The sequence below is a fragment of the Saccopteryx leptura genome, chromosome 1 (genome assembly GCF_036850995.1).
Source record: "Saccopteryx leptura isolate mSacLep1 chromosome 1, mSacLep1_pri_phased_curated, whole genome shotgun sequence".
NCBI classification, from domain to species: domain Eukaryota; kingdom Metazoa; phylum Chordata; class Mammalia; order Chiroptera; family Emballonuridae; genus Saccopteryx; species Saccopteryx leptura.
The window spans coordinates 135,080,072-135,094,087 of record NC_089503.1 but is presented as its reverse complement, the minus strand read 5'-3'; the positions used below and the strand labels follow the sequence as shown (position 1 = coordinate 135,094,087).

The 14,016-nt window shown below is 35.6% G+C and overlaps 1 protein-coding gene across 6 annotated transcripts in view; it reads left to right on the top strand.

The window, feature by feature from the left end:
* The window catches only part of PDE4D (phosphodiesterase 4D), a 1,514,231-nt gene that overhangs the window by 490,004 nt on the left and 1,010,211 nt on the right, over positions 1 to 14,016 (top strand). For all 6 annotated transcript variants that reach the window (XM_066375385.1, XM_066375376.1, XM_066375345.1 and 3 more), the window contains one exon: positions 10,803 to 11,032. In XM_066375385.1, coding sequence (XP_066231482.1) covers positions 10,803 to 11,032 — 230 coding nt within the window. The remainder of the gene's footprint in view (positions 1 to 10,802; positions 11,033 to 14,016) is intronic.

Genomic DNA, 14,016 nt, shown 5'->3' with positions numbered 1-14,016 from the left:
AGAGCAGTCAAATATAAGGTGATGGAAAACGATTTGACTTTGGGTTATTGGTATTATAACATAATCAACAGTTCAAATGCTATAGAAATGTTCACCTGAAACCTTTGTACTATTGATCAGTATCACCCTGTTAAAGTTAATTTTCTAAATAAAATTTTTAAAAAAGAAAAAGAAAGCCAAGAGGAAAGGCATAATTTCATCCTCCCTCCAATTGAAAGGGAATTTAGCATTACTTTGTCTCACTTTTTATCGCTGCTAGTATGTTCTAGAATTACAGACCTAGTTTATTATTATAGATGGACCTTCTCTTATATTATTTTAGTTTTTGCTTTTATGTCTATATATATATTTTTTGATTGATAGTGATATTTAAATAAAACTTGAAAATTGAGACAATAGATCTTTATGTCCCCTTAATGTTGTGATTTTGCACCTAATTACTCAAGTAAGAGATTTTTCAAAACACTGAGAATAAGCCAGGTAAGTTTTAACACAATCTTCTAGGAAGACATGATTTTTAGGGGCCAAAAAAGGTTAGCTTTTTTATTGTATATCATTCATTTTTTATTGTATTTCATCATGATTATTTTATTATATATCATTGTGAAATTAATAATTGACAGAAATCATGTTTTTCCTAAAATTGTCTTTCCTTCCTCTGCTAACAAAATAGAATCTACTTCATTTTTCAAGGTCACCTAGGGAAAGTATAGTGATATTTATTGAATCCTAGATTCAGACCATTTTTTTTATTTATCAGAATATATAGTAGAATATATTACTAAGTGATATTTTTTCTTTTTTTTTATGAACTTTTTAGAAGTTTTAATGAGTAAATTATAGGAAATATCTTTAGAAAGATTTCAGTCTCCTAATCAGTTTGAAATCAGAGCCTATATTTGGATTATGTTCTATGAATATTTGAGAGCTATATGCTATCTACATGTTAACCTGGGGTGAAAATTTTCATTTTCATTTGGAATTCATTTTTGCAGGAGTAACTTTTTTATATAATATACAAATATCCATTTGAAAATGAATTGTGTTAATTCAGTACAATGCCCCTTTCAATATGAAAAGAACTTAAGTGTTTATTTTTATTGCCTTGATTTGAGTTTTTTTAAAGATTACTTGAGCAACTTTAGCTTTGGATTTTAATACAAAACACATATAATGAGTAATTAGATCAAGAGAAAAACATTGGGCATGAAGCTTAGACAATCTTAAAGCAGCTTTTCAATTGCTGCTTTAGTCCATTATAAAGAGTTTTGTGGAGACATAAAAGAATAATATAGAAACAATGTCTACTGTTGGTATATAGTACCTTTAGATTAGCAATATGATTTCAATCCATTGCAATAGCAACTTTTTGAAATATATCCTATTCCTTAAAGGGTTGGTTCTGTTTTCAGAAAGTATCTTCTTTAAAGTACATATGCAGGCACAAGATAACTTTATGTTTTCAAAGGACAATTTTACAGAAAACCAATTAGACAGGAATAGGAATGCAACATTGGAAGTGTTAAAAACCTATCCTCTGCTCAATCTGTCCTCTTCCTGAAACCTATGCAACATTTTAACACGCTAACTTCTATAGTGTTCTGCATAGCATAGGTACTCTGGAAACACTGAGTGCTTAAAATCTTTTATTTTCATTAAGAAAATTTAAGTAAAAATATTTATTATGATGTATACATACATATTTGAAACAAGTTTTAACATGGGGAGAGGCCAAAGCAATTTGTGGGGCTGACGTCTTGGAATTTTTAAAGAAATTTCTTGTTATGTGATATATAGCTTCTATATAACTTATTAATAGTTACAGACACAACAATCTGAGTAATATCAATTACTATCAATATCAAATATTATTTCCTAATTTCTTAAATAAATGGAGTCAAGTTTGTCCATTCTCTTCATTAATTTCTTCAATAAGGTATTTTGCATGTTCTGTCCCTGGTACTGGCTGAGTTTCGGAGATACAAAAGTTGTTACGCACATTCCGATGCTTCCCTTTGCAAGGATACAGCCTTAAGTAATCAATCCATTGTTGAGACCATCAAGGTGGTATATGTGACTGAACCCAGTTAAAACTTCTGTATAAACTTTAAAGATTTTTTAGCGGGCTGGTGAAGAGATTTACTTATCTTGAGGCAGCCTAAACAATCCTCCTATGTAATTATCCTTGCTGTTAAATCTTCCCCCTACTGATCTGGAGAGGCTTACCTCTTTCTTTAGTCTTTCCTTGCCTTCTATGCATGGGGGTCAGTTTTAGATTTCACCCTGGAAGCTCTAGACTAGAGTTTCAAACTAATGTGTGTAGGATGAGAAGAGAAATGAAGGATTGCATCTTGGAGAATGTCTAGATTAAAGAGACAATAGAGGATTTAGCAGTGAGATTAAACAGAACTGATTGGTGAAATAAGGAGAAAACAAAAAGAAATGCCTGATTTATGAGGTAATTATACATCTTAGTTTTCCTGAGACAGTCCAAGTGTTCTTTTTTTGTCTAGCTCACGTCTGGCTAACGTCGCCATTCACTCACAAAAGTGTTCACCCTACCTATGCTCTCCTAAACAGCCCGAAGTCTTCTCTTACAGTTCTTGTCACACACTGATGATTACTTTTTAACCAAATGGGCTATAAATACTTACAAGAAAGGCAGTGCCTAATTTATTTGAACTCAAAAATAGAGATGTGATTTTATATATATAAAATATATATATAAACTTATAAATATATATATATTTATATATTTATATATGTATAGATCTATAAATCTATATAATATTTATAAATATTATATAAAATTTATGTATATAAAATATAATGCTATATAAAGTATAGCATTAGCTGCAACAAGGAAACCTCTAAATTTAGTGACTTGTGCTGATTGAAAATTACTTGTGGCTCATGTTGCCCACGCTGTTTTTGGTTGGTGACTCTGAACAGTTATTTAGGAACCATGACTTCTTTAATCTTCTTTTGCCATCATCTTCAATATATGGCAAGGGGCTACAGAAGGGGAGAAAACTAAGACATTATATTCATAGGGAGCCAGCTGTGAAAGTAGAACATTTTTCCTTGGTTTGTAATCCATTGCATATAATGTAACATCACTAATATATCTACATCTACCTGAAAATAAGTCTGGAAATGTTGTCTAGCTGTGTGCTCAGAAAGATATATTCTCTTCTACAATGCTTATATACATATACATTTTAAGACAATTCCTTTTTATAAAATTGTGTATTTATATACACATATAAAACAGTTATCAACAAATGTGAGATTATCAGTAACCACAGAATTTTTTTTTTTTGGTATTTTTCTGAAGCTGGAAACGGGGAGAGACAGTCAGACAGACTCCCGCATGCGCCCGACCGGGATCCACCCGGCACGCCCACCAGGGGCGACTCCCCGCCCACCAGGATGATGCTCTGCCCCTCCGGGGCGTAGCTCTGTTGCGACCAGAGCCACTCTAGCACCTGGGGCAGAGGCCAAGGAGCCATCCCCAGCACCCGGGCCATCTCTGCTCCAATGGAGCCTCTGCTGCGGGAGGGGAAGAGAGAGACAGAGAGGAAGGAAAGGGGGAGGGGTGGACAAGCAGATGGGCGCTTCTCCTGTGTGCCCTGGCCGGAAATCGAACCCGGGACTTCCGCACTGCCAGGCTGACACTCTACCACTGAGCCAAACGGCCAGGGCCAGTAACCACAGAATTTTTAAAAATTATTTATTGGCCTGACCTGTGGTGGCGCAGTTGATAAAGCATCAACCTGGAAATGCTGAGGTCGCCGGTTCGAAACCCTGGGCTTGCCTGGTCAAGGCACATATGAGAGTTGATGCTTCCTGCTCCTCCCCCCTTCTCTCTCTCTCCTCTCTCTCTCTCTCTCTCTCTCTCTCTCTCTCTCTCCTTTCTAAAATGAATAAATAAATAAAAAATTAAAATTTTTTATTTATTTATTTATTTATTTATTTATATTAAGTGAGAGGTAGAGAGACAGACAGACAGACTCTTGCATGCGCCCTGACCAGGATCCACCTGGCAAGCCCCCTACAAGGCTATGCTCTGCCCATCTGGGGCTGCTGCTTCATTACTTGGCAACTGAGCTATTTTAGCACCTGAGGTAAGGCCATGGAGCCATCATCAGTGCCCAGGGACAACTTGCTCAAACCATTCGATTCATGGCTGTGGGAGGAGAAGAGAGAGAGAGAGAAAAAAAAGGGAGGAGTGGAAAAGCAGATAGTCACTTCTCCTATGTGCCCTGACCGGGAATCGAACCAGGGACTTCCACATGCCGGGCTGGCACTTTACCACTGAGCAAAACAGCCAGGTCCCACAGAAATTTACTTAATACCAGTTATGTGTATGTCCCTGCACTAATGGTCTTGTTAAGTGGTTTGCTAACTATTTTGGAAGAATAAAGAAGAGCAGTAGAGATTAATTAAATGCCTTACATAGAATTTGATCTGGAATTTTTTAAAAGCCACTTGTTTTACTGTTTTTGGATAGAAATCTTACAGACAGCTATGGCTTCATCATTTTTGTAATCAAATAAACAAAAGGAAAGTAATAATAATAATAACATATTTAATGCTCATTCATTGTAACTGTCAATTACTGTGGAATTGCTTTCTTTAAATACATCTTTTAGAAAGGTATTTCTTTGAGAGATATGTATCTTTTAGGGATGTATTTGTCCTAATAGCAAAAAGAATTACATTAAAGTTATTTTTCTGTCAACTTTTCCAAATAAATTGGTTAATTATCAAAGAGAATTTTATTACAAGTTAACAGGTTTGATTAAACTCATTCAGTTATCTTTTTCTCTTTTAATAGTGCATATCTTGAAACTGAATTAGAGATATTTCTAAGTCCCACCAATAGCAAGCAGAATGTTGTTCCACTTAATTATTATGGTTTTTATTTCACTTTTTAATCTAAAAATAATATACTTTAATAGAGAATATAGAAAATAATAATAAAAAATATTAAAATTAATATCAAAATTAATACTATCACCCAAAGAAAGTTACATTAGGCCTGGCCTGTGGTGGCGCAGTGGATAAAGCATGAACCTGGAATGCTGAGGTCACTGGTTCAAAACCACGAGCTTGCCTGATCAAGGTGTATATGAGAAGCAACAACTATAAATTCATGCTTCCTTCTCCCCTCCCCTTTCTTTCTCTCTATCCTCTTTCTAAAAAAAAAAAATCAATAAATAAAATTTTAAACAAGAAAAATAAAATCATCTTAAAGAATTGGAATATATCATGCCAGAATTTTTTTTTTTTTTTCTTTCATTTTTCTGAAGCTGGAAACAGGGAGAGACAGTCAGACAGACTCCCGCATGCGCCCGACCGGGATCCACCCGGCACGCCCACCAGGGGCGACGCTCTGCCCACCAGGGGGCGATGCTCTGCCCATCCTGGGCGTCGCCATATTGCGACCAGAGCCACTCTAGCGCCTGAGGCAGAGGCCACAGAGCCATCCCCAGCGCCCGGGCCATCTTTGCTCCAATGGAGCCTTGGCTGCGGGAGGGGAAGAGAGAGACAGAGAGGAAAGCGCGGCGGAGGGGTGGAGAAGCAAATGGGCGCTTCTCCTGTGTGCCCTGGCCGGGAATCGAACCCGGGTCCTCCGCACGCTAGGCCGACGCTCTACCGCTGAGCCAACCGGCCAGGGCCAAGAATTTTTTTATGATTATATGTTGTAGTTCTTTATTGTTTCATTTTAGAAAATGCAGTCACTTTGTAATCTGTTTTTCCACTCAACATTATATCATGAACATAATCACATAGTTTTTCTGCATTGTTTTAACAACCTCATAGTATTTCATAAGATGATGTATTAAAATTCACTAAGTCAATCCCTCAATGCAACAATTAGATTACATCCAGTTATTCATTATTGCAAATAAGCTGCATTGAACATCTTTGTGGGTGGATCTTTGCCAGACAATCTTATTGGACTATGTTGAAAATGTCAAATCCATTAGTTCCCAAATTTTAGTATGCATAAGAATTATTCTGAAGACTTAGCCTCCCAAGTCCTAATAATAGAGATTCTGATTAGCCAGAACGGGAATAGAGCCTGGGAGTCTGAATTTTAACAGGCGCCTTTTGTAATTTTCATGTAGAGGGTTTGAGCATCACATTTAGAGAAATAATGGGTTATAGGTATTATAAATACTTATCTTTTTTCACAACTCACTGAAAAATGCCATTTTATTTTGAAATATAATTGATACATACTGATCTAGAATTTTTTAAAAGCCACTTGTCATACTGTTTTTGAATAAAAATGTTAGGATACAGACAGCTACGGCTTCATCATTTTTGTAATCAAAGATAAAAATACTACACTTTTTAAAATAGAGGTTGTTTTCTCAAAAAAATGTTATTTCTCGAGGTGGTTTTATCTAAAAGAGAATGTCACAAACATTGTCTTTTATTAGATAACCCGGGTTATCTAAAGCATTTGTGCAGTTGCAATGCTATTGCCAGAGTGAGCAGGTAAGTGCTTGTAGAAAGTTAACTTTAGTCACCTGCACTCAGTGCTTAGCTCTGCTAGACTCATCCTTTGTTTTCCTTTTGCATTTTTATTCTGAAGAAGGATATCTCAACACTTTAATCATTAACTTCCCTGGAGGAATAAATGAAGTAAATTATAACCTGATAGCAATCCAAGAGTGTGTGTTCACTTTGTATTTCTGTCCTTAAATGAATACTTTACACACAGAGGCTCACTCTCTCAATCTAAAAGCTAAGAATATTACATATGTACATTTTCTATTTATTTTCTGTATTTTCCAAGTCACTAACCATTAATATTGTCATTTTCTGTTGTAAAAATCAGAGTATTTCAGAACTGGAGCTGGTCTGAAGGTTTATTTTGTATAACCTCTTCATTTTATGTCTAAAGAAATTAAAGCCAGAAAGGTTAAATGACTTCTTAACACCACCTAAGTAGTTAGTGGCAGAGTCAGCCTTGAATCTCTAACTTTTGATTCATTTGACAGGGATTATAATTAATTTCTAATGTTTATATGTAGGGCTGTCCTGATCGCAGTTCTGCTATTTTTTAAAATGAAAATGTGAGGCTTATTAATTTATGGTTAATTAGTATATGTTCTATTCTTTTCTAGTAATCTGTACCCTGCCAGGAACCATACTTATTAGATAGTAGTGCATAATGGGTATTAGCTCTAGCTTTAACTATTATTATAATAACGATAGCTACTATTTTGTCGAGTGAAAACTCTATGCCAAATATTGGTGCTTCAAACACTTCATATTTCTACTCCAGACAATGAACCTGAGAAATAAATGTTAATTATCCTCAGTGTTCATACATAGAACCAACCTCAGTGAACCTGTTACTTGTCCTAACATCATGGTATAAAAAGGAGTGCAGCAAGGATTCTAAACTAGGTCTGGACTCTACAAAGTCAGTGTACTTTGGGAAAAGTATTTTTCCTTCCTTGCTTAGTTTCTTCACCTGTAAAACTCAAAAGGAAAGGAAATTGCCATTTATGATGGCTTATCACACTGCGTGCAGGTAATGAGCAATACACATTACATGCATGATCTCATTTCATTCTTGTGGGTAAACATTATTTCCATTTTTCTAATAAAAAAATAAAACAGAAAACTTAGAGTGATTAAAGATCACTCTAAGCACACAACTAGCGAAGTGGTAGCCACTGTGTTATCTGATAATATTTGGTGACTCTACCATGCTGAGTGTATAGATGTAATAAATGTTGCCTGAGTAGCTTTATCAACCACCTGGAAATAATTACTGCACATGTAGCAGTATATATTTTTTCAACTCTAATCAAGTTATTAAAATTTCTGCTTTATTATAGATTTGATGTTCTTGGCATGTGGATAAATAACATGGATCAAATGGGGAAATTTTAGCTGTGATTTAAATATTGTTCTACTGAGTTCTCAAATATTCATGTCCATTTTAAATTTTTTTCCTCCCGAAGTCTTACTGTAAACCTTTGCAAAGAATATTCAAGTAACATGACATGAAAACATGTTATAAATATGGTCCTAAGTATGAAGAAAAAAATAAGAATTGTTTTCTTTCTTTTTTAAAAAAATTAATTTTGATGGGGTGACATTGATAAATCAGGGTACATATGTTCAGAGAAAACATCTCTAGGTTATTTTGACATTTGATTATGCTGCATTCCCATCACCCAAAGTCCAATTGTCTTCTGTCACCTTCTAACTGGTTTTCTTTGTGCCCCTCCCCTCCCCAACCCCTTCCCTCTCCTCCCCCCCCACCCCATAACCCCCACACTCTTGTCTATGTCTCTGAGTCTCAATTTTATGTCCCACCTATGTATGGAATGATATAGTTCTTAGTTTTTTCTGATTTACATATTTCACTCAGCATAATGTTATCAAGGTCCATTCATGTTGTTGTAAATGATCCGATGTCATCATTTCTTATGGCTGAGTAGTATTCCATAGTATATATGTACCAAAGCTTTTTAATCCACTCATGCACTGACGGACACTTGGGCTGTTTCCAGATCTTGGCTATTGTGAACAATGCTGCCATAAAACATGGGGGTGCATTTCTCCTTTTGAATCATTGATGTGGTGTTCTTGGGATATATTCCTAAAAGTGGGATGGCTGGGTCAAAAGGCAGTTTGATTTTTAATTTTTTGAGGAATCTCCATACTGTTTTCCACAGTGGCTGCACCAGTCTGCATTCCCACCAGCAGTGCAGGAGGGTTCCCTTTTCTCCACACCCTCTCCAGCACTTATTCTGTGTTGTTTTGTTGATGAGCACCATTCTGACTGGTGTGAGATGATATCTCATTGTGGTTTTAATTTGCATTTCTCTAATGATTAGTGATGTTGAGCATTTTTTTCATATGCCTATTGGCCATCTGTATGTCCTCTTTGGGGAAGTCTCTATTCATTTCTTTTGCCCATTTTTGATTGGATTGTTTGTCTTCCTGGTATTAAGTTTTATAAGTACTTTATAAATTTTGGTTATTAACCCCTTATCAGACGTATTGTCAAATATATTCTCCCATTGTGTACTTTGTCTTTTTATTCTGTTCTTATTGTCTTTAGCTGTGCAAAAGCTTTTTAGTTTGATATAGTCCCATTTGTTTATCCTGTCTTTTATTTCACTTGCCCGTGGAGATAAATCAGCAAATATATTGCTGCGAGAGATGTCAGAGAGTTTACTGCCTATGTTTTCTTCTAAGATGCTTATGGTTTTACTGCTTACATTTAAGTTTTTTATCCATTTTGAGTTTATTTTTGTGCTTGGTGTAAGTTGGTGGTCTAGTTTCATTTTTTTGCAGGTAGTTGTCTAATTTTCCCAACACCATTTGTTGAAGAGGCTGTCTTTACTCCAATGTATGCTCTTACCTCCTTTGTCAAATATCAGTTGTCCATAAAAGTGTGGATTTATTTCTGGGTTCTCAGTTCTGTTCCATTGATCTATATGCCTGTTCTTATGCCAGTACCAGGCTGTTTTGAGTACAATGGCCTTGTAGTATAACTTGATATCAGGAAGTGTGATACCTCCCACTTTATTTTTCCTTTTCAAGATTGCTGAGGCTATTTGTGTTCTCTTTTGGTTCCATATTCTTCCATATATATATATATATATATATTATATATATAATATATATTATATATATATAATTTTTATTTTAGTGAAAGGATAAAGACAGACTCTGGCATGTTCTTTCATATGTGTGTGTGTGTGTGTGTGTGTGTGTGTGTGTGTGTGTGTGTATTAAAAGGATAAAGACAGACAGACTCCGGCATGTGCTTTGACTGGGATCCACCTGTCAAGCCCACTAGAGGGTGATGCTTTGCCCATCTGGGGCCCTTGCTCTATTGCAACCCGAGCCATTTTCTCTTTTTTTTTTTAGTGTTGAGACTGAGGCCATGGAACCATCCTCACTGTCTGGGGCCAACTTGCTCTAATTGAGCCATGGCTACAGGAGGAGAGGAGAAGAGAGAGAGAGAGAGAAAGAGAGAGAGAGAGAGAAGTGAGAGGGGGTGGGGTGGAGAAGGAGATGGGTGCTTCTCTTGTGTGCTCTGACCGGGAATCGAACCCTGGACTTCCACACATGGGCCGACCCTGTACCACTGAGCCAACTCGGTAAGGCCTTCTTTCTTTTTCTTCTTAGATGTGTATATATGAGTATGTCATATGTCAAAATATATATATATTGCCTGACCTGTGGTGGCGCAGTGGATAAAGTGTTGAACTGGAAGCTGAGTTCACCCATTCACAACCCTGGGCTTGCCCGGTCAAGACACATACAGGAAACAACTACTACTGCTTCCTGCTTTTCTCTTCTCTCTCTCTCTTTCTCTCTCCTCTCTCTGTAAAAATCAATAAATTAAAAATAAATAAATAAAATTAAAAAAATATATATCTTAAATAAATTTTTGCTGTTCATTTCATAAAAAGTAAAAAAATATTTTGATTTACTCTCAGTTTTATAAAACATATGCAGAAAGCTTACAATTATAAGATCATTAAAGAGGTCAGTTCACTGTAACAACTGAGCCCTTCTAAATATACTGCTGAACAAATTTACTATTTTAAAAATAAATCTAGATTTCAGTTATTAGTTCTTATCTTTTCACCAAATTTGTTCTGTTAATGTCATCCCTTTCTAGTTAGCATTTTTTCATATATAAGTTTCTCTTAATTTCTTTCTCTAGAAGTAAAAAGCCATAACGTAAAAAGACAAATAACCAGACTTTTGCCGATTACATGTCCTTCTTTGGGCTTTTGCCATAGGCCTCCGAGGAAACACTGCATTCCAACAATGAAGAGGAAGACCCCTTCCGAGGCATAGAACCCTATCTTGTACGGAGACTTTCGTGCCGCAGTGTTCAGCTTCCCCCTCTGGCCTTCAGACAGTTGGAACAAGCTGACTTGAAAAGTGAATCAGAGAACATTCCAAGACCCACCAGCCTTCCCCTGAAGATTCTGCCACTGATTGCTATCACTTCTGCAGACTCCACTGGGTGAGTGCCCTTGGGTGACAGTTCCCCATTTTACATTTTGGATGGTGATTGGTTTCTGTGGTCTTTTGAGATTTTGTGGCTCATTGCTTGGCTTGTGTGGGAAAAAAAATGGAATTTCTAGAACCAAAGGAAAGAAGGGTGATTTTTTTTTCAGGTAACATTATTATTTCTGCAGAATTAGATGTTTAGTTAAAATGATTTAAGAGGACTTGAAAGGTATTAGTGAATAATATGCATCTGGGAAATTTTTATATTGACTTTATATTGACTTATAAAGTTAATATCAGCCATATGTAATTTAATAGAAAGTTCTTAACAAATGAAAACTAATGAAAAAATTATTATGTAGGCATTCATATCTGGAAACAGTAGGCAGTGTTCATTGATGCAAAGCGAATTTGTAATCAAGAGTAGATTGTACTGTAATTAGAATCAAAGGAAATATGCAATTGTGTTAATGAACCTAGTAATTTGACCTTTAACACTGTGAGGTAGTGCTCACCAGAATACTGCTCAATTTGCAGAATAAGGTGGTTTCATTTAGGGTAAATACATATAGAAGAATCACACACAGTTATGTCTCCATAATGCAACCACTGTATTTTCTATTTCGCAGAGTATTTGTGTTTTTATTCTTTATGTCTGGTTTACCAATGGAGTTTTTACTCATTAATAGCATTGTCACCAGGTAAACAACTATGAAAGAAACTGAGGATAGTATGCACATACATTATTTGGTATTTTGGTTACCTGGATTTTTTAAGAAGCTTGGATAGAAAAGTAAGAGGAGGAAGCCAGTAACCCATACTTGGACAGATTCTTGAGCATTTGCTAAGAGTATAAGAAGAAAATAATTATTATGTTATAAATTTATTCTCTATTATGTTCAAGGTATGTCTAGCAAAGGTACCTTTTGGATTTTCCTAAAAGTTGTCAGAAGAAATTTGGCCAGAATTGTCCTCTTAAGATATTGAAGTTAGCTGTTTGAATTAGTACAGACTAGTTAAAAGGACCTACCTATGTTATTGAAGACCTTCCTATGTTATTAAAGACCTACCTATGTTATTAAAAGGTATGAGGAACTTACTACTAGGTAAAGAAAAAGACAAGAAATTCTTACTTTGAAGCAAGGGAAAGAGGACATATGTATTTGGGTTTGTTTTTTGTTTTTATTTTTGGATGATCCATGCATACAAAGAAGAATGTGTACCTATTGATCAAACACAGGTGGGAATTTTTTATGGAAGCTTGACCTGAACCTTCTTTGAAAAACAATGTCTCAAAACATCATTTTCCCCTCTCTTTGGGATCAGCACAGCTACCGTTCATCTGTGTAGAGGATGGGATTCAGAGATAGCAGGTGTGTCAGGAGTCATCAAGACCACCTGAGGTTCCAGGGTTTAGTAGGAGAGTACCCAGGATTCAGCAAGTAGTCATATTTATGGCTAGGATTTACTACAGCAAAAGAATTCAAAGTAAAATTGGAAAAGAGAAAGGCACATGGGGAAAATCTGGAAAAAACCACATACAAGCTTCCAAGAGTTCCCTCTCCCAGTAGAGTCAGAAAGAATGCACTTTTCTTCTAGTAATCACTTATGATAAGACATGTGAAATGTATTCACCAAGGAGACCTTCTACCAGGGAAACAGTCTACAGGGAACCTTACTGAAGCATCAGTGCTTACATGAGTTATCTAAAATAGTCAAACTCACAGAAACAGAGAGAAGAATGGTAGTTGTCAGAGACTGGGAGTTGAAGAGTTGGGAATTGAAATGTGAAATGCAATGGGTACATAGTTGCAATTATGCAAGATGAATAAGCTTCGTCCATCTGTTGTACAACATTGTACCTAGAGTTAACAATACTTTATTGTTCACTTAAGAATTTCCCAAGAGGATAGACCTCATATTAAATGTTTTTAACAAAATAAAAATGGAAAAAAAAAGAGAGAGAGAGAGAAATGCATTAGTGCCTAGAATTTTTGTGAGGGATGCTCAGTTAGGTGCTCTTCACCTAGCATGTGCATAAATTCCAGTAGGAAAGCATTTATTCAATATGAACCATATTTCTTTCACGGACAGTTTAGACACAGTGAGCCAATCACGGTGGGAACCCTCCTGAAATCCAAATATCCAGATGCCAGCTATGGGCCAGACTTTTCAACAGACTTTTTAAAAGATAACAGTCTCAGGCCTGATGTAAGTCTTCTGCACAGCAAGTTTATCTTAGACTCACTATCTTGTTTCCACAAATCTGAAGAAGAAATTATAATTAAAATAAAAATAAACTGATTTAAGCTTGTGATGAATTTAATTAACTTTGGTATCTTAAAAAATGTGGTGACTACACATGATTTCTCATTCTAAATTGTTATATCACGTGCCCGTAAAAGAAAATGACGTAGTATAGTTAATATATCTCTGTTTAGTTAGGCAATATGTATAATTTAAAACTCATGAATTTCTGTTATTTAAGCCAAAAATAAATTAAAAAATAAATAAACATGTTGCTAAAAACAAATAAACACTCTCCAAGTGCCAAAGAACTTAGAGGTTCAGAATCATCTGTATGATAGTACTTCTGATGGTTCAAAGTTTGTTTCCTTCTCTATCAAGAATTTAAGAATCAAGTCTAAGCAAAATTGTTTTTACCATTTATCAATTTATTTAAATTTTGGAGGAAAGAATCTGTGTTTTAGAGAGGTGAAAGAAGAGGGACTTTTCTGTACTTGTAGGCAACCAGGGGAAACTATAGACGAGAGTGTCCAACAAAAAAACAAAGGCTTAGAATGTATTCAGAGAATTGCTATTATCTTAGAGAGCATCAATAATTTGTAAATTGAGTATTTGAGAATTAGAAAATTAAGGAGTATAGGCATTAAAAAGGAAGTAGAAAGTAAAAAAAATAGTTATATTCTGTAGCCATTTCAGTACCAAGAACCTCAGATTCCTCTACGGCAGTGTTTCCCAACCTTTTTTGGGCCA